The sequence below is a fragment of the Bufo gargarizans genome, chromosome 8, assembly GCF_014858855.1.
Source record: "Bufo gargarizans isolate SCDJY-AF-19 chromosome 8, ASM1485885v1, whole genome shotgun sequence".
In the NCBI taxonomy this organism is placed as follows: Eukaryota; Metazoa; Chordata; class Amphibia; order Anura; family Bufonidae; genus Bufo; species Bufo gargarizans.
Window position 1 is genome coordinate 48,015,950 of NC_058087.1, and position 24,810 is coordinate 48,040,759.

The 24,810-nt window shown below is 47.8% G+C and overlaps 1 protein-coding gene across 2 annotated transcripts in view; it reads left to right on the plus strand.

Moving 5' to 3' along the window:
- The window catches only part of LOC122944874 (lanosterol synthase-like), a 91,817-nt gene that overhangs the window by 31,374 nt on the left and 35,633 nt on the right, over window positions 1-24,810 (plus strand). For both annotated transcript variants that reach the window (XM_044303579.1, XM_044303580.1), the window contains exon 15: window positions 24,642-24,791. In XM_044303579.1, the coding sequence (XP_044159514.1) occupies window positions 24,642-24,791 (150 nt within the window). The remainder of the gene's footprint in view (window positions 1-24,641; window positions 24,792-24,810) is intronic.

The following is a 24,810-nucleotide window of genomic DNA, read 5'->3' on the forward strand; positions in this document are numbered from 1 at the left end:
ATATATAACTAGGGCTCTCCAGCTCCCTCTAACGTCTGGGAGGCTAAACTACACCCTGACAGGCCTGACACCCAGCTAATACAGGGAAAAACATGCACATGACATTCAATGCAATGAAACACATTAACCTGTGCAGTGCCCACCTTTACCTAGTGGGACACTACATACCCCCACGCTATAACGTTGCCCGTCCTCGGCGCAACATGGAGGGTCCGCCCATCTGGAAGGGGCAACCTGAAAGACAGATAAGAACATGCATATACAGTATTCACCACATTAACAATATAACAGTTGATAAATACACTGAAAGGAGTGATGACAAGGGGCGTCGTTCTCTTCTCTCAGGATAATGTGAGGGAACAGGGGCGCTGACCTGGCACAGCGTATCAATAAACCAGGATAGTCCGTATAAAAGTAAATAAACATGAGTCCTTGGAGGCTCAAAGAACAACATGAGTCCGTACCCAGGCTTGCAACGGTTAAACCGGGGTTTCCCGTGAGGGGCTACCTGGGCCCATAATGTAGTCCCCAAACCTCAGAGGTCGATGCCCCCTGGTAGAACGGGTAGACCTCCTTACTGGCAGGGATTCTTCCTGCCCGGATTCAGGAATGTCAGAGGAGCCCACCGCCTCTGGAGCTTCTTCAGGAGGCTGAGGGCTAACAGGAACAGGAGCAGGAACTAATAAATTCAACCAAGGCGTTAGGGCCCAATGGAGCGGCTCTTTATCATGGATTAAGTTCTCCACAGCCTGCATAGGGTCCATAGGTGGAGCCGGCAACTCTTCCTCGGAAGGCTCAGGTTCCATCTCCTCCGCCGCTGGTTCTCCTTCTATACAGGGCTTGAGGCGGTTCCTGTGAACAACTTGGGGACCTTTTCCTTCCCTGGAGACCTGGTAAATGTGGGCCGCAGCATTGGGTATGGCAGTAATAAGGTAGGGAATCCTTTCCCATTTGCTGTCCAACTTGCTGGTCCGGTGGTTGTTTTTCAACCATACCTTGTCTCCCAGAGCCAGGGGTCCCGCATGGGCAGTTTGGTCATAGTCCTTCTGCTGCCTTTCTCGAACAATCTCCATCCGTTCCTGGACAATCTCCTTAGCATTAAGAAGACGCCTTTGGTGCTCCACTACCCAATCAGTCTTGGGCAGTGGGTTGATCTCATCCGGCACCTGTACCCCTAGGGAGTGGTCCGCAGGCAATCTCCCTTGTCGGCCGAACATCAAATAGAACGGGGTGTAGCCGGTGGAACAATGGATGGTGTTGTTGTAAGTGTACATGAGCTGTGGCAACAGAGTAGGCCAATCTCCCCTCGTCTCAGGGGGTACTGCTCTCAGCATTTCAATGAGAGTCTTATTCATTTTCTCGCAGAGTCCGTTACCTTGCGGATGATAAGCGGTGGTCCGGACCTTCTGGCAGTTGTGTAGCAGGCACATCTCATGAAACAGCTGTGACTCAAACGCAGACCCTTGATCGGTGAGGATCCTTTCTGGGCAGCCGTAGGGCAGCAGGAAATGCTTCCAGAATGCCTCCGCTGTGGTCTTGGCTGTCAGGTCTTTCACAGGCACTGCTACGACAAACTTGGTGAAGTGATCAATTATAGTCATGGCATATGTATACCCTGAGCGACTCGGCTCTAACTTTACATGATCAATGGCAACAAGTTCTAAAGGAGTCTTACTTACAATAGGATGGAGAGGCGCCCTCTGGTCATGGCGTTCCGTCCGCCCCACAGCACAGGCAGTGCATTCTCGGCACCATTTCTCAATATCTTCTCTCATCCCGATCCAATAGAATCTTCTGCGAATGGTGGCCTCAGTCTTTTGCACACCGAAGTGTCCGGACTGGTTGTGGTACATATCCAGCACCAGGCTGGCATCCCGACGTGGCAGGAGAATTTGATACACTCTATCATAGGACACTGGATCCAGACTCCTTCTGAGCAACAGGCCCTTTTGAAGGAATAGTTGATGGCGATGTCTCCACAGTCTCACTAGCTCTGGGTCTGCACTCTTCCTGCGGATCCTCTCAGGGATTTTTCCACTGGTAAGGAAGTCAAGCAGTTCACCGAGGACTCTACTTTCGGACTGGAGCTTAATCCATCTTTCTTGATCGCCTCTGGACTCAGGACCATCTGATGAGGAAGCATCAGCAGCAGGGGAATCTTCAGTACGTATATTATCCTGCTGGGTAAATTTATTATAGAACGCTGGCATCTCCACCTCTTCCCAGGCATCTTTCGGTTCATCTGGGGCTTCTGTAGTGGGGAGTCGTGACAGAGCATCAGCGTTATCATTGGAGCGGCCTGCCCGGTACTTCACAGTAAAATCATAGTTGGCTAGGCGGGAGGCCCATCTTTGCTCCAGTGCCCCTAATTTGGCTGTATTCAGATGCGCCAGGGGATTATTATCCGTGAAGGCAACAAACGGTGTGGCAGCGAGATAGTCCTTGAACTTTTCGGTCACAGCCCACACTAAGGCAAGAAACTCCAGCTTGAAAGAACTGTAATTCTGGTCGTTCTTCTCAGCTCCCTTCAGGGATCTGCTGGCGTAGGCAATTACCCTTTCTTTGTTATCTTGCACTTGAGCCAACACGGCCCCCAGGCCTCTTTTACTGGCATCTGTGTAGAGGTGGAATGGCTTCTGATAATCTGGGTAACCCAGAACAGGGGGTTCAGTCAACTTCTTCTTTAGGAGTTGGAAGGCAATTTCCCGCTCTTCATTCCACTCAACAGGAATAGGAGTCTTTGGGCTCTTCTTTGGATGCCCCCTCAAGAGTTCCTGGATGGGATCCGCAATTTGTGCGAAATGCGGGATGAATCGCCTATAATACCCTGCAAAACTGAGAAAGCTTCTCACCTCTTTCACGGTCGTAGGAGTAGGCCAGTTACGGACAGCAGCAAGTTTGTCAGGATCAGGCTGTACTCCTTCGGCACTGACAATGTGCCCGAGATATTTGACGGCTGGTTTCAGCAGGTGGCACTTGGATGGCTTGATTTTGAGGCCATATTTAGTAAGAACTTGAAACACCTCACCCAGGTGCTTTAGATGGTCTTCATACGTCTTGGAATATATAATGACGTCATCCAGGTATAATAGCACCGTCTCAAAATTCCTATGGCCTAAACAACGTTCCATCAGCCTCTGGAACGTTCCTGGAGCATTACACAGTCCAAATGGCATATAATTGAATTCAAATAGGCCCATAGGTGTAGTGAAAGCAGTCTTTTCTCGATCTTCTGGGGCCATGGGTACCTGCCAGTACCCACTGGTTAAGTCCAAGGTGGAGAAATAGGCTGATGACCCCAGGGCAGTCAGGGACTCTTCAATGCGTGGCAATGGATAAGCATCTTTGTGGGTGATTTGATTAATTTTCCTGTAATCCACGCAGAACCTTATGCTGCCATCTTTTTTTCGAACAAGTACTAGGGGCGCAGCCCAGGGACTATGACTGTCCCGGATTATATTAGAGTCTTTCATCTCTTGTATCATCTCTTTCACAGATTGATAGGTAGTAGGTGGTATGGGTCTGTGCCTCTCCTTAATAGGAGGGTGAGAGCCAGTGGGTATGGTGTGTTTGATCACACTGACCTCTCCATAGTCGGTGGAGTGTTTGCTGAAAGCCTGGTGGTGCTCCTTCACCAGCTTCAGGACTCCCTCTATTTGCTCCTTTGGGGTGGATTCGTTCCCCACATGTAGTTCTTCCCACCAGGATGCCGTTGGGGTGCTGCTGTTCTGCGCGGTCTGGAACGCCTCCGCGGCAGGCAGACGGATCACATCCTGGAAAGACACCTGGAAGAGCTGAGCAACGGGGCAGTGTTTAAAGAGAGTAACGGGATGATCACCAAAGTTGATTAAACGAACAGGCACTTTACCTTGAGACACGGTCGCCAGGCTCTTGGCTGTCCGTACGAAAGGATGATCCTTAATAGGAATAGGTTTCACTAGGGCTTGATAGTCCTGGCCCTGGATCCCTAATACAGCACGGCACCACAGGATGATCTGGGAATTTGGAGGCAAAATCACCGGCCGGTTATCCCGGATCCGGACGGTGCAAATTTCTCCTTTCTTGTTGGCGAACCTTTGTTGAGCGCACAGCACGCTAATAGTTTTCTGGATAACTCTTCTGGAAGCAGGTGAGGCGGACGATATGGTTTGATTCAATGCTTCAAGCACTTCGGAGTAACAATTTTTAAGAACATTAGTCCCTAAGATCACAGGGTGTCCTCCTTTACCTCCGGCTTGTACCACAATCACGCCTTGCTGTGGCAGGGTGGCTTCTCCCACCTGAAGAGTAGGTTCCCAATACCCATGCACTTTCACTGGCTTACCGTTGCTAGCGATGATATCTAGCCAGGACTCTGGTGGCTGGGTGAGGAGACTTGGATCCCAGAACTTGTCGAAGGCAGGCCGTTGAATGGTGGTGACCTGTGACCCAGTGTCCAACAGGGCTTCAAAGGGTATCCCGTTGATACATATATTAATTTTCGGACGGGATCCTACATACTTAGGCATCCAGTTTGGATCCTTTGGACCTACTGTTCTACCTCCCGAGGGGCTGTCCTCTGCCTCAGGGGTTACCCGTTTAACTGCCAGCACATTGATTCAGTATGTCCATATTTCTTGCAGTGATGGCAGACAGGCTGTTTTCTACTTCTGGGCCGGTACTTCGGTCGCCCATCAGGCTCTTTTGGATATACATCTCCATATGCAGGTGGGAGCCTTGGAGGGAAAGGACCTTCATCTTCTAGTAACAATGGTCTCTCCCACTCCTCTATCTTTTTGCACACCTTCTCTAGACTTAGAGTAAGATAGTTCACTTGCTCCATTAGTGCTGCCACTACATCCGTGACTGGAGCTTGGGTGGCTTGACCGACTCCTGCAGACCCCACATTAACAGTCTTTGGCTGACAAGCCTGGGGTTCAGGGAAGGTTGCTGGCCCTGGAGCAGGGTTCTGGCCTAGTATGCTGATGGCCAATTCTTTAAAATCCAAGAATGTACAGTGAGGGTGTTGAGCTGACAACATCCGTAGCTGGCCCTTTAAATGTTCAGTACTTATGCCTGCAATGAATTGCTCTCTAAGAGTCCGGTCCTGGTCCTCAGCTTCTTTAGGATCCACTTGGACTACAGCTCTCAGCGTCTCCTGTAAGGACAGGGCAAAATCACGGAGCGACTCTCCAGGCTGCTGCTTTCTGCTGAAGAAACGCATTTTAACTTCTGACACCGTTCTGGCTTCAAATGTGGTGCCCAAACGTTCAAAGATCTGTTCCAGGCTATTTTTCTCAGAACGGGGCCATGACATTACTTCCCTGGGGTCGGCCCCTTCTAACTGAGCTAAGAGGATCTCCATTTGCTGCTCAGCATTTAAGGGATAAAGCCGGAACAAGGCCAGTATCTGTTCCCTGAAGTCTTTTAACTTGTGGGCTTCCCCTGAATAACGTGGGAACCAGGGGGCCCCGAAATAGTACGGCATGGTTAGCGGCATCAGGCTGGGCGGTGCCGCGGCGGCAGGGGCCCTAGAGTCGGCTGCGGGTGCTTCGGCAGGCACGACTGGGGCTTCCTGTCCGATTTCCTCAGCTGCGGACATGGCGTTGCTGGGTGGGTATGGCCCTTTAAATGTAGCGGAGCGGACCGGAGCGGCAATGGCAGTAACTTTAACCTTCTTTTTTTTCAGACAAGTCGTTGGTGACTAGCGGGGGTCCCTCCGGTGCCCTGGCAGGGGTCGGGAAGCTCCCGGTAAGGTAAGCGGAGAAGCCGGCAAAAGTTTTTGAAGTCGGTACTTACTCCGGTGGTGCTCGCTCCAGGTCTCGCGAGATGCGCAGCTACGGGTGTCGGACGTCCTGCGTACCGCGTCAGCAGGTGGGCGCGGCCTCTCGTAGCTCCGGGACTCAGGTAGGCGGCGTTCTTCTTCCTCGTTGGCTGGGCGATGGCTCCGCCTGATTCTTTTCTCGCCAAAGTCCTCTTTTTCGCGCCAAACAGCTCCACGAGGCGCACTTGTAATCCGATCAGGTTAAGTGGGCAATATGGCTGTCTATTCACTGACAGCAAGCGGTGACTTAAATAGGCAGCAAACAGTCCAGATACAATGCAATCTTCACACCGCAATTATTCACAGTTCACTTTGGCCCAGCAATTTGCAATAAAACAATTAGGGCTTGTCACTTTAAGGCAATTAACAGCACACAGTTTTGTATCCGCAATGGCGCAGGAATATTCGTATCCTGTTCGTGACGCCAATTTATGCAACACGCCAGACCTGCAGGGTATAGCGAAGTGAGGTCACGGTTATGGGCAATCGAGGGTTACTCACTGTATTGGAGAACCCTGGGCAGGCGCGTGGCAGTGAAGGAGAGGTAGACACGGTTCCTCTGGGGCACACTCTGTATGTAGGGACCAGGCCTGATGGTGGATGAGGTGCCCTGGATGTTACAGGTATTTTGAGTGCCTGGGGCAAGGTCCCTGTTGGATTCGTGACGCCAGTGCCTTTGACGGTGGCACACCGGTTGGTAGTTGGAATGATGGAGGTACACAGGTAGAATAGTGAACCAAACGTTACTTTACTGAACAGTCCAACTTTGTACAGCAGGTGGTAACACAGTCTTTCAAATCACAGTTTCACAAGTAGGCTTTCTCCACAAAATGGCAGGTATTAATTATGCAAGATACGCAGAGGGTAAATTCACAAGCACTCAGAAGCAGGTTGTACCTTTCCTCAGAATTTGTGTACACTGTTCTTTCTAGAACTCCTGTCTGGCTTTCTATCCCAAGGCCCGGATGCCTAAAGGGTGGCTTAAATCCTTGGTAGTTATATCTTCTCAGGTATTAGATTCTTGCTGCACTTTCTACTGCATCTGCCCATCAGGGTTACTTATCTTTCCCTGGAGTTTCCTCACTTGGCTGGTGATTGACTGTGGATTTCTCCCAGGAGGTTCTGTCCTGCAACTGGGGTGTCTCTACTGAGCTAATCCTAGCCTCAGGAGCTTCAGGTGGACGAAGTAACTCCTCTAGTCCCCTGGAATGAACTAACTCTCTCCTGTCTGGGCCTTCCTATATATAACTAGGGCTCTCCAGCTCCCTCTAACGTCCGGGAGGCTAAACTACACCCTGACAGGCCTGACACCCAGCTAATACAGGGAAAAACATGCACATGACATTCAATGCAATGAAACACATTAACCTGTGCAGTGCCCACCTTTACCTAGTGGCACACTACACTAATGACCCCACCCAGCGCACCTGATAGGAGGCGGATCCAGCACGGTCAAAAACAAAACACTAAACACGTGCTGCTATTCTGGCCGACCTCCGCACATAGTCAGAGCAGGGCATGACATTTGGTCTCATCTGACCACATGACTTTCTCCCATGCCTCCTCTGGATCATCCAGATGGTCATTGGCAAACTTCATACAGGCCAGGACATGTGATGACTTAAGCAGGGGAACCTTCCGTGCAATGCATGATTTGAAACCATGATGGTGTAGTGTTCTACCGACAGTGACCTTTGAAACTGTGGTCCCAGCTCTTTTTATGTCATTGACCAGCTTTTCCCTTGTAGTTCTGGGATGATTCCTCACCTTTCTTATCATCAGTGATACCCCACAAGGTGAGATCTTACAGTCCGAGGGAGACTGACAGTCGTCTTTAGCCTCTTCCATTTTCTAACAATTGTTCCAACAGTTGATCTAGTTTTACCAAGTGCAATGAGCATGACCGTGGTACGGTTACACGGATGCCAATTTATGCAGTGGGTCAGAATATGGGTATAATAGTCTATAGTTTTGTTTGTGACGCCAATTGCAGCGTGCGCAGGGTACTGTCATAGGGCCCTTTAAGGTGTTGTAACTCACGCACCAGGTTAGGAATTCAATAGTGGTGTAATGTCTCTGTATGGTAGTAGTAATGGTGTCAACGGTGTCTTCTACCTGGGTACGGCTGGACTCTTGGATCCTAGCTCACTTGCAATAAATTGAGTGTGGTGCTAGTAGGAGTAATAGAGAAATTTGCAGCAGAAATTGAGATCCGGACCTTGGGTAAAGTTCAAACTTGTCTTTACTGGTTGTAGCTTTCATCCAAGCAAGATACAACTTTAGTCTTAGGTTCCAGCAGGTATTGGCAATGGTTGGCATGAATTTATCTTCTGCTCTCTCATGTACCTGGAGCTTGCAGGAAAGGACATCTGCTTTGTAGCTCTTAACTGTGGCAGGAATTTGGCTTCTGCACTGACTAGCTGAGGAGGAATATGGCTTCTCCTGGGTCTCTGGAACTTGACTCACAGTTGTCTTCACAGGGTATGCTTCTTCCTGGAACTGGAGTTGTCTGCTTGCTTCTTCCAGCTGAGGGTGAAGAGCTCAGGCTGGGGATGATTATCAATGTCTCAGCCAAGACAAAATCCTGGCTTGATTCCCTATATCTGGGAGCTCCTACATGCACACCCTACCCCTAGCAGGGGGTGGGTAACACCGACTCTAACTTCCTTCTCCACCTATGAGGCAGGATGTGGGCGCAACCCACTCTGCTCACACAGGGGGAGCTAAACTGGAATAAACTATTCCAGCTTAGGAACACTAAACTGAACTTAGATCCTTGCCAGAACATTGCTGCCACCTGCTGGCGAACATGAAAATTACAGCAATATATATTTAACAAGACTTAGAATGCACAGTTGTGAGGATGTAAGGTAAAATTACATCTGATGACAATGTAAATGCTCTTAAGAGATTGTAGCGGGGTAAAAGAGTTTCGTCACACAACTCTGGGGTGTTACATTCCCCCTTATTTCGAGTTAAACCGCCCTCGGCCTATGCTTAGGAGGGAGAGGAACCAGCTCTGGGGTCCCCAAATAAGTACAAAGTGCTGCATGTATTATACATATAAGACATACATAGACAAAACATATAACGGCTACCCGAGGTTCCTGCCTGCATGAGTAGGGTGTCCTAAGTAACAGTTTCCCTCGGTATAACCAGTGAACCAAAGGTCTGCACTAAGCAATCACTACTGACTAACTTTAAAGTGTTCTGAGCTCTGTAAACACCAAAGAAAGCATGGGGGTGTCTTTACTCTGTAGTCCCACCATGGTGTAATGGAATGCCCGCAAATGGAAGGGTGGCTTTATCCTGTATTCCCTTCTCTGCACCAAAGTCAAAATATATGGCTTATAGCACGATCACTATGGTGACTATGGGTAGCTAAAAGTGGCTCTATGGTTTGAGGCGCCATACCTTAGGCAAAGGCACAGAAGGGGAGGTATTAGTGTCTCCATGCACTTCTGGCTGTCACAGGAGGAGGGTATGATAATCCCATGAAACTCTTGGAAGACACCTTAGGATGGGAGCAATCCTGAACAAATAACAAGCGGGAAGGAGGGGTCAAAACTCCTATAACCATTCCCGAAGCAGCGGGGTTACCCGTGTAGTTACTAGACCTGCCAGGACTTACCACTTGGTCCTACCCTGGGTACCTATGAGTATATAACACCGGGTGTAGCCCATTAGTATTAAGCGTCCGTAGAGGCAGTCCGTTTAAAGGGGGGAGAGAACAAGAGCTGTAAAGTAAGGCACACAAAAGTAAGTTGCTACATATCTGGTTAAGTGCAAAAGTTAAGTGCAATTATCACAATAAGTGCATGAGGTCACATTGCTGCACCTAAAAAAGAATACACACAATGGGCATAAGTATTTAAACGTTGCACAACCTGTAAACTGGTAATGAAATTAGTGCAAAAACATTACAGTATGAATCACAAGGAGCACAGGTATACGTTTGAGTCTTTTCTTTGGGTGCAAGTTTTTTACGTTGCAGTAACCATTTTTTTGGGAAAACAGTGCAAATTTATTAGTGCAATAATATGCTCAAATAAGGCTTGAGTTTTCTTAAAGTGCTTGACTGTGGACAGGAACAATAAGTCCATAAGTCACTTGTAATCCACAGGAACAATATAAGTTAATTGTAATTCATTAGGCGGTATAAAACGTCATATAAAAACACATAAAAGCAGCATATTTAGAACCGTAGTTCCGTAAGGTTATAGAGTTACCTGAAAAAGGGGATAAAACAATGTGCAAACTTGGATGCAAGAGGTTAAATGATGATAAAGGGAGTCCTTACTGCACATGACTATCAGGGTGAGGACAAAATAGGGCAACCTGTAAAAGAAAACATTAAAACAATGCCAACGGGTCCTCACCCGTCAGGAACAGTCCATGATGTGGCTCCCATTAGTCCTTTATTTTTGAAAAGGAGCATTTTTAGAGAAGGACGTCCAAGTCCTCCTTGCTGCTTGAGCTACTGAAGCGCATTAGAGGGCGCTCTTGCCTTTGGTAGCTCAGGGTTGCAGCAGTAGTGGTACGCCACTGCACTCTAGTGGTGTCCTTAGGTGGTGGCTGTGCAGACAGCCTGGTGAATGCAGCTGTGACATGTTGCAAGCCGGGATCCCTAGCCGGTGCAGAGGCAGTTAATACCTCCGGCTGAAGGGGCTCTGGTAGGCAAACTGAGGGTGCCTGTGGAAGCTTCCAAGGTAGAACATATGGCTGCACCCTGGGGTTGAAAGTCAGGACAGAGTTATTAATCTGGCCCACCCGTAGTGTTGGTGGTGCGGCCAGGTCAGGGATGAGGGGCTCAGGTTCTGGTTGAGGCTGTTCTTTGAACCGCAACCTGCCATCTTGAGTCTCTTGAAGACATCTAACTTTCCCTGCAGAGCCTGGATCTTCCTGCCAGGACTCTGTGGTAACTGCAGGGGACAAAGGTATGGCCAGCAGGGTCACACCGGCAACAAATGGGCCTTGGATGGAGCGCATAGGGGTATACTCCACTTGATCCCCTGCGTACAGGTTGTGACGGGCCTGTGGTAGGTAGTGGCGCTTGACAGAGCGGCGGCCCACAAATATTTATTCCCCTGAATGGCTGTCTTAGAGGAAGCCCACTCATCTCTCTACAGCGAACCATAGTACAATCCCTGTGCACCTTATGAGTTTTGGGTCGCCGGGCGGGGGTCGTCCATAACCTGCTTTACCCATTCCTCAATGGACGATTTGTATTCCCAGGCCATCTGGGCATGAGCAGTGATTTCCAATAGGGACCTCTGGGTTAAGATGTCCCGCTCTGGAGGTGTTGGCTCTGGGCGACGGAGTGGAAATTACGTCCGCCTCCGCCGTACCAGTATGTGTTCTTCGCGGAGCTGACTTGGGCCTACCAGGGGTATTAAAATCCACTGGGCCTGATGCAGGGGCAGCTTTGGACCAGGCCTGGGCCTTGGGGAGCACGACTACTCCTACCTGATGTTGCGGCCGGGTGTCCGGTTCTGATGCCTCCTGGTGGTGCGCGGGGACCTCCGCGATAGGTGACAGCATTGTGGCTGTCTCTTAAGCTGTAGTCCACTCTGCAGGAATCGCGGCTTGCTTCTGGGCCGGGACGTCAGTCGCTGGTACAGCCGGTAAGGTGGTTGGTGCAGTCGTGTCCTCCAGTGTCTTTAGAGGGATGGCATCTGCTTCTGCGGGAGCAGGCTGGAGTGCAGTGGCCATCTTGTCCTCAGCACTGGCAGCAATCTGGGATGCGGGCTCGGTAGCCGCAAAGGGATCCACTGCCTCCAGGATCGCGGCAAAGACGAAAGGACCACTTTTATTTACCAGCTGAGAAACTCTAATCTCTGGTGGGTGGTCCTCATAGACAGGATCCCCTCCGATGACCATCTGCTCCCACTTAAGTGAAGGGAGCGCCATCTTCCTTGGCTCCTCTGTCAGGACGAGTACAGGAAGTGAGGGTGGAGCCCAGAGGGAGGAGTCTTTACTCCCTTGGCTCGCATTGTAAAGTTCCTGGAGGGCAGGCTTGAGAGTTCCCGATTTTAGGGGGGCGTATTCGGCATCTTCGTGCTCTTGAGAGGGCGTTCTTGAGTTTCCCGCTTCTGAAGGGCATGAAGAAGTGGCGCCATTATGCGAATATGGCGAATTAACCCTTTGAGTGCTGGTGCGCACGTTTTAGCACTTTCTGGCACAGCAACAAAGCAATAAAGTCAATTTTTAAGGTTTTGGCACAATTCTCAGATCTTGCAGTTCTGTGAAACATGCAATTTGATCCTGTTGGAACACAATTGGATCCATTTCTGTTAGCACACAGTTGGATCCGGTTCTGTTGGCAGGGATAGGCACACAATTCAATCCTATCCTGTTCCAGTGACGCCAAAAATGCAATGGAGCAGGACCGTGGTACGGTTACACGGACGCCAAATTATGCAGTGGGTCAGGATATGGGTATAATAGTCTATAGTCAGCAGAAATTGAGATCCAGACCTTGGGTAAAGATCAAACTTGTCTTTACTGGTTGTAGCTTTCATCCAAGCAAGATACAGCTTAAGTCTTAGGTCCCAGCAGGTATTGGCAATGGTTAGAAGGAATTTATCTTCTGCTTTCTCATGTACCTGGAGCTTGCAGGAAAGGACATCTGCTTTGTAGCTCTAAACTGTGGCAGGAATTTGGCTTCTGCACTTTCTATCTTATGCTATCTGGGGACTGACTAGCTGAGGAGGAATATGGCTTCTCCTGGGTCTCTGGAACTTGACTCACAGTTGTCTTCACAGGGTATGCTTCTTCCTGAAACTGGAGTTATCTGCTTGCTTCTTCCAGCTGAGGGTGAAGAGCTCAGGCTGGGGATGATGATCAATGTCTCAGCCGAGACAAGATCCTGGCTTGATTCCCTATATCTGGGAGCTCATACACACACACCCTAGCCCTAGCAGGGGGTGGGTTACACTGACTCTAACTTCCTTTTCCACCCATGAGGCAGGATGTGGGCACAACCCACTCTCCTCACAGAGGGGGGAGCTAAACCGTGGTACGGTTACACGGATGCCAAATTATGCAGTGGGTCAGGATATGGGTATAATAGTCTATAGTTTTGTTCGTGACGCCAATTGCAGGGTACTGTCATAGGGCCCTTTAAGGTGTTGTAACTCACACACCAGGTTAGGAATGCCAGAGTGGTGTAATGTCTCTGTATGGTAGTAGTAATGGTGTCAACGGTGTCTCCTACCTGGGTACGGCTGGACTCCTGGATCCTGGCTCACTTGCAATAAATTGAGTGTGGTGCTAGTAGGAGTAATAGAGGAATTTGCAGCAGAAATTGAGATCCAGACCTTGGGTAAAGTTCAAACTTGTCTTTACTGGTTGTAGCTTTCATCCAAGCAAGATACAGCTTAAGTCTTAGGTCCCAGCAGGTATTGGCAATGGTTGGAAGGAATTTATCTTCTGCTTTCTCATGTACCTGGAGCTTGCAGGAAAGGACGTCTGCTTTGTAGCTCTAAACTGTGGTAGGAATTTGGCTTCTGCACTTTCTATCCTCTGCTGTCTGGGGACTGACTAGCTGAGGAGGAATATGGCTTCTCCTGGGTCTCTGGAACTTGACTCACAGTTGTCTTCACAGGGTATGCTTCTTCCTGCAACTGGAGTTATCTGCTTGCTTCTTCCAGCTGAGGCTGAAGAGCTCAGGCTGGGGATGATGATCAATGTCTCAGCCGAGACAAGATCCTGGCTTGATTCCCTATATCTGGGAGCTCATACATGCACACCCTACCCCTAGCAGGGGGTGGGTTACACTGACTCTAACTTCCTTTTCCACCCATGAGGCAGGATGTGGGTGCAACCCACTCTCCTCACAGAAGGGGGAGCTAAACTGGAATTAACTATTCCAGCTTAGGAACACTAAACTGAACTTAGATCCTTACCAGAACATTGCTGCTACCTGCTGGTAAACATGAAAATTACAGCAATATATATTTAACAAAGCTTAGAATGCACAGTTGTGAGGATGTAAGGTAAAATTACATCTGATGACAATGTAAATGCTCTTAAGAGATTGTAGCGTGGTAAAAGAGTTTCATAACACAACTCTGGGGTGTTACACAAGCTTCTTGGCAATTGCCTCATAGTCCTTTCCAGCCTTGTGGAGGTCCACAATTTTGTCTCTGGTGTCTTTTGACAGCTCTTTGTTATTGCCCATGGTAGTAGTTGGCATCTGACTGACTGTGGGGTGGACAGGTGTTTTTAAAGAGCTTAGACAAGTACTACTAAGTTAGATTAATGAGTGGAGTAGAGGTGGACTTTTTAAAGGCACAGTAACAGGTCTTAGAGAGCCAGAATTCTTGATGTTTCTCAGGTGTTCAAATACTTATGTTCTGCAGTGCAAGACAAATAAATTCTGGTTTGTGTTTAGTGTTTGTTGTCCAGCATGGTTGCTAGACATTCCCGTTTGTCTGTGCCTTCAGTGAGAGGGCCCCAGGGTTCCCCGGAGGGGGAACTACAAGTTTGTATGCAGCTCTGCTTGGGGCCACCATGCATCCTGTCTGCATGGGGGTCCAGGCAGTAACTGGTCTGCTGGATACCTGTGTGTGTTGTCGGTACGGTGTCCTGTATGGTGTGTGGGCTCCAGTACTTATGCACGGGTTCCAGTTCTGGTGGCTGTGGCAGGTAAGTGTGTTGTTCTGTGTTCTTATCTGCAGATCCAGTAGCTGTTTATGGTCTCCACTTTTCCCTGCATCTAGACCGGGTAAGACTCCTGTACTTCCGTGTCTTGGAGGAACAGGTCGTCTCATGCCCTTTCATTATCCGTAGGTCTGTTCAGGGATTCCAGGGTCCGAGGTTCCTGGGTATGAGCCATCCTACTATCTGGGTCCGCTCATACGGTTAGGAGTCAGGGCCAGGATTAGGGATGCATTAGGAGGTGACCTGCTCCCTGTTCCTGGTGTCCAGGTCTAGTTGCTGCCCTATTTACCTACTTTATATGCTGGGGAGTTTCCCCCACTCCCCACCGTGACAACACCTTTCACAGGAAAAGAAACCCTTAAAGCACACAAAGCCCCAGGTCCAGGTGTTTTTTTCTGGGGATTACTAGAAAACCTTTAGCGTGGAGTTAACACCTGTAATGGTACATCTCTTTAATTCCTTCCTCCTTCCCAATACCATCCCAAAAGAAATGTTAAGTGCCATTATCACTACTATCCCTAAACCAGGAAAAACCCAAGACAATCCCTTAAACATTTACCCCATTTCACTGCTAAACAATGATATTAAATTATTTTCCAAATTACTGGCTTTGAGGATTCAGCCATTACTTCCACAATTAATTTCCCCAGATCAGGTAGGCTTTATCCTGGGATGTCAGTGCAGGAAGGAAATAGGAGAATGATAGACTTAATCCAGATTTCAGAAATTGCAGATGTACCAACAATATTTGTTTCACTTGACGCTGAAAAAGCATTTGATAGGGTGCATTGGGGATTCTTAGCAGCGGTGTTGGACCGATTTGGGTTCACCGGTTCTATACTAACAGCCATAATGAGCCTATATTCTAACCCCTCTGCGAGGGTTCTGGCATTCCGGTTCTATTCCAAATGCTTTACTATATCTAACGGTACTCGTCAAGGGTGCCCACTTTCGCCGTTATTGTTTGCACTAGTGATGGAACCCCTGGCAGAAAAAATACATACAGATCCAGTGGTAGCGGAAAACGTCCCTTCCAGCGGTTACTAGGATACTGAAGGAGTATGCTAAAATCTCAAGGTATAAATTAAACATTGCTAAATCACATATACTTCCCCTCTCGATTCCTGAACCCCTTAAGATTAAATTGTTAAAGAAACTTCAGTTTCAGTGGGCACCGGAACATATATCCTATCTAATTTGAAGAAAGTGAGGAAGCAGCACACTGTATAAGCCTATCTAGGTATATAATTAACACCCCAGCTTGTAGATTTAGTGCATCTTAACTTTGTTTCTTTGCGAGAGGAACTCCTAAAGGATTACAATAAATACTCCCAGAACTTTATGTCCTGGATAGCGAGAATTAATGCTGCCAAAATGCTAATATTAACAAAAATACTTTACAAAGTTAGGTGCATGCCACTTATTATTCCTGCCAAGACATCTCCTACAAGCAGATCTCCTCAAATTTATTTGGGGAAATAAACCACCTAGAAATGATTGTCGCACACTTTACCCAAGTCTTCAGGATGGAGGAAGGATTGGGAGTCCCGGATATCACTCGATATTATAAAGCTAATCTCATAGATCAAACTAGGGAATGGTGGTCTCCTTCTTTGAATCATAAATGGTTGGAGGTGGAGTCTATTTTTACGACTAAAAACTCACTACAAGGATTACTAGCTGCTCACTCCATGGCAGTGGCTCTGGGAGTCCCCCCCCCCCCCTCTCTTGACCATGTGGGAAGCGATGTGGACCTCGCGCCATTACATTAGAAATACAAATCTATTTTCACCTACCATCTCAGATATCCCTTTGGTAGCCCTTAGTTACCTTTTTCCTGATCTTGATGTTAGGGTGTGGGAGGAGAAGGGTATATTATTTCTAAATCAGATACTGTAGAACTCCAATATAAAACATTTGAGGCCTTACACCACTCCAACCAGTTGCCTAATTCGTGGTTCTATCAATATCTGCAGATCAGACACCTTTTACATGATATTAAGTTACCCTCAGCTTACTCACCTGAACCCTCTCCTCTTAGCAAGCTTTTTAACATTCAGAGACAGGTAGGAAAAGGTCTCTTCTTAGCATACCAAGCCCTAGGTCCACAACTAGATAACAAGTCAGGTTTCATGCTGAAATGGGAGGAGGAGTTAAGATGTACATGGACTATTGCTGAGTGGAGAGATGCGTTCTACTGGGCGGTAGCTGGATCCAGTTGTATTAACCATGCAGAGCAAAATCCTAAAATACAGCTTTTTTGGTATTTAACCCCAGCCCGTATTGCGTGCATCAATTCTGCATATAGCCCAGATTGCTGGAGAGAATGTGTAGAAAGAGGAACACCATCGCACATGTGGTAGAATTGTCCTACCATATCTCCTTTCTGGAAGGAAGTGAATAATCTTCTATCTAAGGTGGTCGGCTCTCCTCTACTCCTGTCACCAGCACTAGCTATATTTGTGGCGTGCCAGAACCGCAGGGGAGACACGTGATGTGCACGGTGGGCCGATGAGGGGCTAATAATAATACAGTTCATCAGTTTACTCACGGTTAGCAGAAAGCCTCCCTGGGCCAGCAGCACAGTGATGAGGAAGACAGCACGAAATCCTCTGGGGCACACTCTGTCATAGGGAAGCACCAGCCTAGATGGAGGTTGAGGTGCCCTTGATGGCAGTGGTGTTTAGGGTGCTTATGGCGGCTGGGTCCCTTGGTGGTATTTGTCATGACGCCAGTACTGTTTATAGTGGTACAACCAGTTGTAGTAATATTGAAGAATGAAGTAGACAGTGGTAGGATACAACTCACAACTTTTACTGTGGCTGGTTTTAGTTGTGGCATATACATCCAAACAGAATACAGTCTTTTGTTCTTTAGAGGAATTCTGTTGATCCACTGTAATAGGTTTGGCTAGGTTTTGACTCAGGCTGTGGTTCTGTAGAGGTCTCACTAGTATGCTTAGTCCTTTTATTTCTGTATCTTCCAAGCCCTTGAACAGGTAGCTAATCTGTCTTCTATGATGTATGGTGAGGCTGCCTGTAGCTAGATTGTCTCCACCATGTGCAAAGGTGCCCATTAAGCCATAGGTAGTGGCTGTTATCACCGATGTCTCTCTTTTAGCTTGGATTTCTTCCTGGGACGCAACACTATCCTCTGGTTGTAGGATGTCAGGAACTAAGAGGATCACAGGAGGAAAACGCTCTCCTGCCCCTCATACCTTGGCTCTACCTCATTGCTGCCTCAGACTTCACCCACTACTCTGTGGTGTGTAGCCTCAGCTTAACAACAGGCTCTACTCCTCTCTTCTCCTCTCTTCTCCACAATAGGCCTGACTAAAGTATTTACATAGACTAAGTGCTATCCCCATCTAGTGGTGGGATGTATAAAATACACCTAACCAGCCTATGAACAGGGATACAACAGGTGATGTAATGCAGAATGACATGCAACACCGTAATGTATTTGTCAATAAATAATAAGCAGGTGGCTCACTCTGGTTTATCACGATTGGTGCACAAGTTCAAAGAAACACCCCTAGTTCTGATTACTGTAAGTATATATTGGATGGAACCGGCACTCAAAACAGTAGGATCCACGTGGGACCGAAATGAGAGTATAAATTTTTTTTATTAAACAATATACCATGTGTGCACTAGGTTAAGATATATAAAAACATATATAAAAAACCATATCAATAAAAACATATATCAGAAATGCATTGCCCTCTAAGTTCACTGTGTCACAGGAGGCTGCATCCGTATCCTCCCCGGTGGGTGGGACTCGTTGAATCACAGCCGTTTATGACAGAGCGAGCTATGCCCAGGGCCAACCGTATAGCTGTATTCCAGATGAAATTAGGTACATGCAAATACTTTTGTAAAATACCACCGTGTAGGGCGCAAGATATAAATTATTCGCATGTGGCTGTTTGTTTTTGCTCCACTTTATGCAGTATATAAATTGTCCATCCGATATGGTTGTCTCAAGGATCTGAGTACACCATCTGTATAAGTCCAACTGTCCGGTAAGTTTAATGCACCCACACCTGTGTCGTCTTTGACTCAAAGGTATGGGACGGCTCCACTTGTATTTATATAAATTGTATACTCACTGTGTCCCATGTAGGCTCACTGTATTCGTCCTGCGGGCAGTTACGGCTGTGGCGTCCCACGCTTCCACCTTTCTCCGCTGTGGCTGTGTTAGTTCCGGTTTTGCCGGAATCTCGCCTTTAGTCTCGCGAGAATCCTGTATCGAATATTTTTTCTTTCGTGAGTCCTACACCAATTATTCCCTTACGTGAGTAAAGTGAAGAGTTTCCACGTCTTTTTTAGAGATGGATCTTTCGTCTTTCAGTACATGGCCATGCACCGACGAGCTATTTATCTCACAGGTATTAGCAAAAACAAACAGCCACATCCGAATAATTTATATCTTGCGCCCTACACGGTGGTATTTTACAAAAGTATTTGCATGTACCTAAATTTAATCTGAAATACAGCTATACGGTTGGCCCTGGGCATAGCTCGCTCTGTCATAAACGGCTGTGATTCAACGAGTCCCACCCACCGGGGAGGATACGGATGCAGCCTCCTGTGACACAGTGAACTTAGAGGGCAATGCATTTCTGATATATGTTTTTATTGATATGGTTTTTTATATATGTTTTTATATATCTTAACCTAGTGCACACATGGTATATTGTTTAATAAAAAATTGTAATACTCTCATTTCCGTCCCACGTGAATCCTACTGTTTTGAGTGCCGGTTCCATCCAATATATACTAACACCGTAATGTAGTTTCACAGTAATTTTGCAGTTCCCACGTGTCCTGAGTGGGACGCTGCATTCTATCTATTGGATTTGAGGTTCTCCCATATTCGCATCGATTGGTGGTGGCGGGAATACTAACAGCGGCACGAAAACTAATTGCAACTTACTAGAAATTGCCTATCACTCCAAATGTATTGGAATTAGTAGCCCTAATTAATAAATATATGCAACATGAATGCATATATGCTGCTTCACACAAAAATCGATTGCAAGTAATACAACAATTGGAGTTGTGGTCTAGTTCCCCTTATGCCTCCCATATTCCACAGACAGCCTTGTGACATCCATTGCAGAATTAAGTAAAATTAAGTACTTAAGGGAAATTTACTGAAGAGTTGATTGGAGAGGGTTTCGATGAGCAGCACTGGCATATCATGGTCACTGGTATTGTTCTTTAGTTGTCATGCTTTTACGCACGATACAAGGTTTATTTTGTTTTCTATTTATGTAAAGATCCTATTGTTCTATTAACTGATAAAATATAATGATTGTTTATTACTGCATCATTAAAGAATGTACAAACCACAAGAGTGCTTAATGCTTTCATGTGCAACAGCATCTCACTGATTGTTATATCGACAGTTTGATTTGTACTGGAAAATTGAATAAAAAATTTGAAAGTAAAAAAAAAAAGGTTGGAATCCAAACCTCCGATTCACTATAATATGGGGATTTACTTCGCCCAATGTTGCAAGCAACGTCTCAGTGTTAAGCTATTTTCAAGCTGAAATGTTGCTTGTAAGGCTTCTTTCACACGACCGTATGGCTTTTTCAGTGTTTTGCGGTCCGTTTTTCACAGATCCGTTGTTCCGTTATTTGTTTCCGTATACAGTAATGACATAGAAAAAAATGGACATACACATTAGATCAGTAGTGCCCAACCATTTTTCGTCTGAGGGCCGCACTAGACTTGGTATAAATTTCGCAGCCGGAACCAGGTAGCTTTGCCAGAAAGAAATGCAAACGATGTGAGGGGGCACGTGTGAGCATTGCTACTGTGAAGAGGGCACATATCTGGCATAACTACTGTGAGGGGGCACATATCTGGGCATAACTACTGTGAGGGGGCACATATCTGGGCATAACTACTGTGAGGAGGGCACATATCAGGGTATAACTACTGTGAGCTGTGAGGAGGGTACATATCAGGGCATAAATACTGTGAGGGGGCACGAGTGAGCATTACTACTGTGCAGAGGGCACATATCTGGCATAACTACTGTGAGGGGGCACATATCTGGGCATAACTACAGTGAGGGGGCACATATCAGGGCATAACTACTGTGAAGGGGCACATATCAGGGCATAACTACTGTGAGGAGGGCACATATCAGGGTATAACTACTGTGAGGAGGGCACATATCAGGGTATAACTACTGTGAGCTGTGAGGAGGGTACAAATCAGGGCATAGCTACTGTGAGGGGGCACGAGTGAGCATTACTACTGTGAAGAGGGCACATATCTGGCATAACTACTGTGAGGGGGCACATATCTGGGCATAACTACTGTGAGGGGGCACATATCTGAGCATAACTACTGTGAGGGGGCACATATCTGGGCATAACTACTGTGAAGGGGCATGTGTGAGCATTACATCTGTGAAGAGGGCACATATCTTGGCATTATTACTGTGAGGGGGCACATATCTGGGCATAACTACTTTGAGGGGGCATGTGTGAGCATTAAGTCTGTGAAGAGGGCACATATCTTGGCATTATTACTGTGAGGGGGCATGTGATGTATACATGTGTGTAATGTATGTAGTGCAGTATGTGATGATCACACACTGCACTACATACATTACACACATGTATACATCACATACTGCGCTGTCACCTTCTTCTGCAGGTCTACCTTGATGTCTGGTCTTTAGGCTTCAGTCAGATCCTCCACCGCCATGCTTGCGCCGTGTGCCCGACAACACCAGGAGCTGGCCCCTCCTCCTTTAATCCCCTCGCTGGCTTCTCCTACAGCAGGGAGCTCTATCGCTCCAGTGCCCGCCCAATCTTAACAATCAGGGGCATAGCTAAAAATGACTGGGCCCCATAGCAAAAAAATTATGGGCCCCCCTCCCGGATCTCCCACCCCCACATACCTATCGGACCTCCCACCCCTTCCAGAGCTCCCACCCAAACACCCCTCCAGGACCTCCCACCCCAACATCCCCCTAAGTGTCGTCCACAGATCCCCCCCTTCAGTGTCCTCCACAGATCCCCCCCTTCAGTGTTCTCCACAGATCCCCCTTCAGTGTCCTCCACAGATCCCCCCTTTAGTGTCCTCCACAGATCCCCCCTTCAGTGTCCTCCACAGATTCCCCCCTTCAGTGTCCTCCACAGATCCCCCCTTCAGTGTCCTCCACAGATCCCCCCTTCAGTGTCCTCCACAGATCACCCCCTTCAGTGTCCTCCACAGATCCCCTCTTCAGTGTCCTCCACAGATCCCCCCCTTCAGTGTCCTCCACAGATCCCCCCTTCAGTGTCCTCCACAGATCCCCCCCTTCAGTGTCCTCCACAGATCCCCTCTTCAGTGTCCTCCACAGATCCCCCCCTTCAGTGTCCTCCACAGATCCCCTCTTCAGTGTCCTCCACAGATCCCCCCCTTCAGTGTCCTCCACAGATCCCCCCTTCAGTGTCCTCCACAGATCCCCCCTTCAGTGTCGTCCACAGATCCCCCCCTTCAGTGTCCGTCCACAGATCCCCCCTTTCAGTTTCCTCCACAGATCCCCCCTTCAGTGTCCTCCACAGATCCCCTCTTCAGTGTCCTCCACAGATCCCCCCCTTCATTGTCCTCCACAGATCCTCCCTTCAGTGTCCTCCACAGATCCCCCCCTTCAGTGTCCTCCACAGATCCCCCCTTCAGTGTCCTCACAGATCCCCCCCTTCAGTGTCCTCCACAGATCCCCCCCTTCAGTGTCCTCCACAGATCCCCCCCTTCAGTGTCATCCACAACTCCCCCCTCTTCAGTGTCCTCCACAACTCCCCCCTCTTCAGTGTCCTCCACAGATCCCCCCCATTCAGTGTCCTCCACAGATCCCCCCCTTCAGTGTCCTCAACAGATCCCCCTTCAGTGTCCTCCACAGATATCCCCTCAGTGTCCTACACAGATATCCCCCCCCGCACCTAGAGCCGCTTCCTAGCTAATTTATTCACTGCACTTGCCTTTGTGAAATTGAAGAGAAGCACCGCAATCTCGCACAGGCGCATTGGCAGAGGCCAGGAAGACGGTGCATGCGCACTTCGATACATCTGCCAGTGCACCTGTGCGAGATTACAGCGCTTCTCTTCAATTTCACAGAGGCAAGTGCAGTGAATAAATTAGCTAGGCGGGGCTGGGCGGGGAGATTGCAGGCACAGGCAGCATCGCTTTGCTGCCTGTGCCTTTCGCAGCGCGCCCTGCGCTGATAAAGTCCGGTCACTGCGCGGGCTGCATGACACGGCTTTGCGGGTCGTAGGTTGGGCATCACTGCATTAGATGAATGTTTGCAGATCATCTAATGTGTATTAAGTGTCCTAACTCTCCCCTGATGGTGGATGTCTGGGGAAAGAAGAATTAGTTATGTTGGATTTCAACATGCCCAATTATTTGTTCTCAAAGGAGAGAAGCCACTGCCAGGGGTGTCAGAGGTCTAAGGCCCCTTCACACTGCCTGTTTTTTGCGCAGATTATTGCTAACGAGCGTTTGCATGGACAATCGTTAGAAATAATCTGCATGTGTAAATGTGCCTCTAATTACCCGATGAACAAACGTGACCCTCGTTCATTGGGTAATAGATTGTCTTTGCGGTCACCTAAATCACCGTTTTCTGGCAGCAGATTGTGGTGTCTAAATAGTACTCTGCTGCCAGCAAACAACGATTCAGTATGGGGAGGAGCAATGGAATTAGCGATTGCCCCTCCCTATACTGTGGAGGGGATTGCTGCGTATAATTGCAGCAATCTCCTTCACTGACGAACAGGCAATTATTCCTTCCTGACAATTGCTTACTATATCGGGCCATGTAATTTATCTTATTGTCACTAATAATAATGAGCCCAGTATGCACGTGTACGTGGTGTCAGGAGGAAAAGTTGTCAACGGAACAAGCAGTCTAAAGTGTATACCCAGCTTCACAGCAGCAGCCCAGAGCACAGAAACCAGAGGGGGTGAACATAGGGGCACATTTATTAAGACCGGCATTTTAGACACTGGTCTTAATAACCCCTTTAACCGGTGGTGGATCCGCCAGAATTATGAAGAGGCTCCAGCCTCTACATAACTTTGGCGAATCCTTGGCCACTTCTAACTTTACTGTACTCGCCTAAAACAGGAATAGAAAATGGAAAATGAGACGGGCCTTCCCCGCCCACACCACGCCCACTTTTTTAGACTTGGCGTGAGCAGGGAGAAGTCTGTTTGATAAATTACCCCCATAATGTATTTGGCCTATTTTAGCAGTGGACTTGAGCGGTTGTAAGACATTGTACACACAGTATAGTTTGTATGGAGTAAGGAGGAAACATTTAGTGGAAATATTCAGCTTTTTTGGATCCAGTCCCAGGTTTGCAGGAGCATCAGATAGTTTGTTTTTATTTTGGGCTCAGTTCTGGTGACAGACTTCTTTTAAGATGGCTCTTTACATGTTCTGAATTCTTTGTATAGTTCATATTTTAATTAAACATTTCATTGTGTAAGGCTACTTTCACACTAGCGTTCGGCTGTCCGCTTGTGAGCTCCGTTTGAAGGGGCTCACAAGCGGACCCGAACGCTTCCGTCCAGCCCCAATGCATTCTGAGTGGACGCGGATCCGCTCAGAATGCATCAGTCTGGCGACGTTCAGCCTCCGCTCCGCTCAGCAGGCGGACACCTGAACGCTGCTTGCAGCGTTCGGGTGTCCGCCTGGCCGTGCGGAGGCGTGCGGATCCATTCAGACTTACAATGTAAGTCAATGGGGACGGATCCGTTTGAAGATGACACACTATGGCTCAATCTTCAAACGGATCCGTCCCCCATTGACTTTCAATGTAAAAGTCTGGACGGATCCGCTCAGGCTAATTTCACACTTAGACATTTTTTGACAATATAATGCAGACGGATCCGTTCTGAACAGAGCCACCGTCTGCATTAATATGAGCGGATCCGTTCAGAACGGATCCGATCGAACGCTAATGTGAAAGTAGCCTAAGTCAGATCGCAAAGGGTATTTACCAGTTTTAAATAAAATAAAAAGTTATGTTCGGGATCTACAAATTTACATTGTATTAATTATTATTTTGAAGCCGGTAAGTCATTTTACAGAAAAGGAACGTTAGCCATTGTTACAGTGCCATTATGGTCCTTGGAAGTGACTCTTTGTTGGGAAACAGGGAGGGTTTCCTTTCAGCACCCGTGACTGCGGTTGTATTGTGGCAGACTGTACAGCTGAGGGGCTGAAATCTGCAATGTTGCTTCAAGAAAACTGTACTTTCTTATCTGAACATATTCCAAAGAACAGACTACGGGATGCTCTAGACGTGGTAAGAGACATCCAACTGT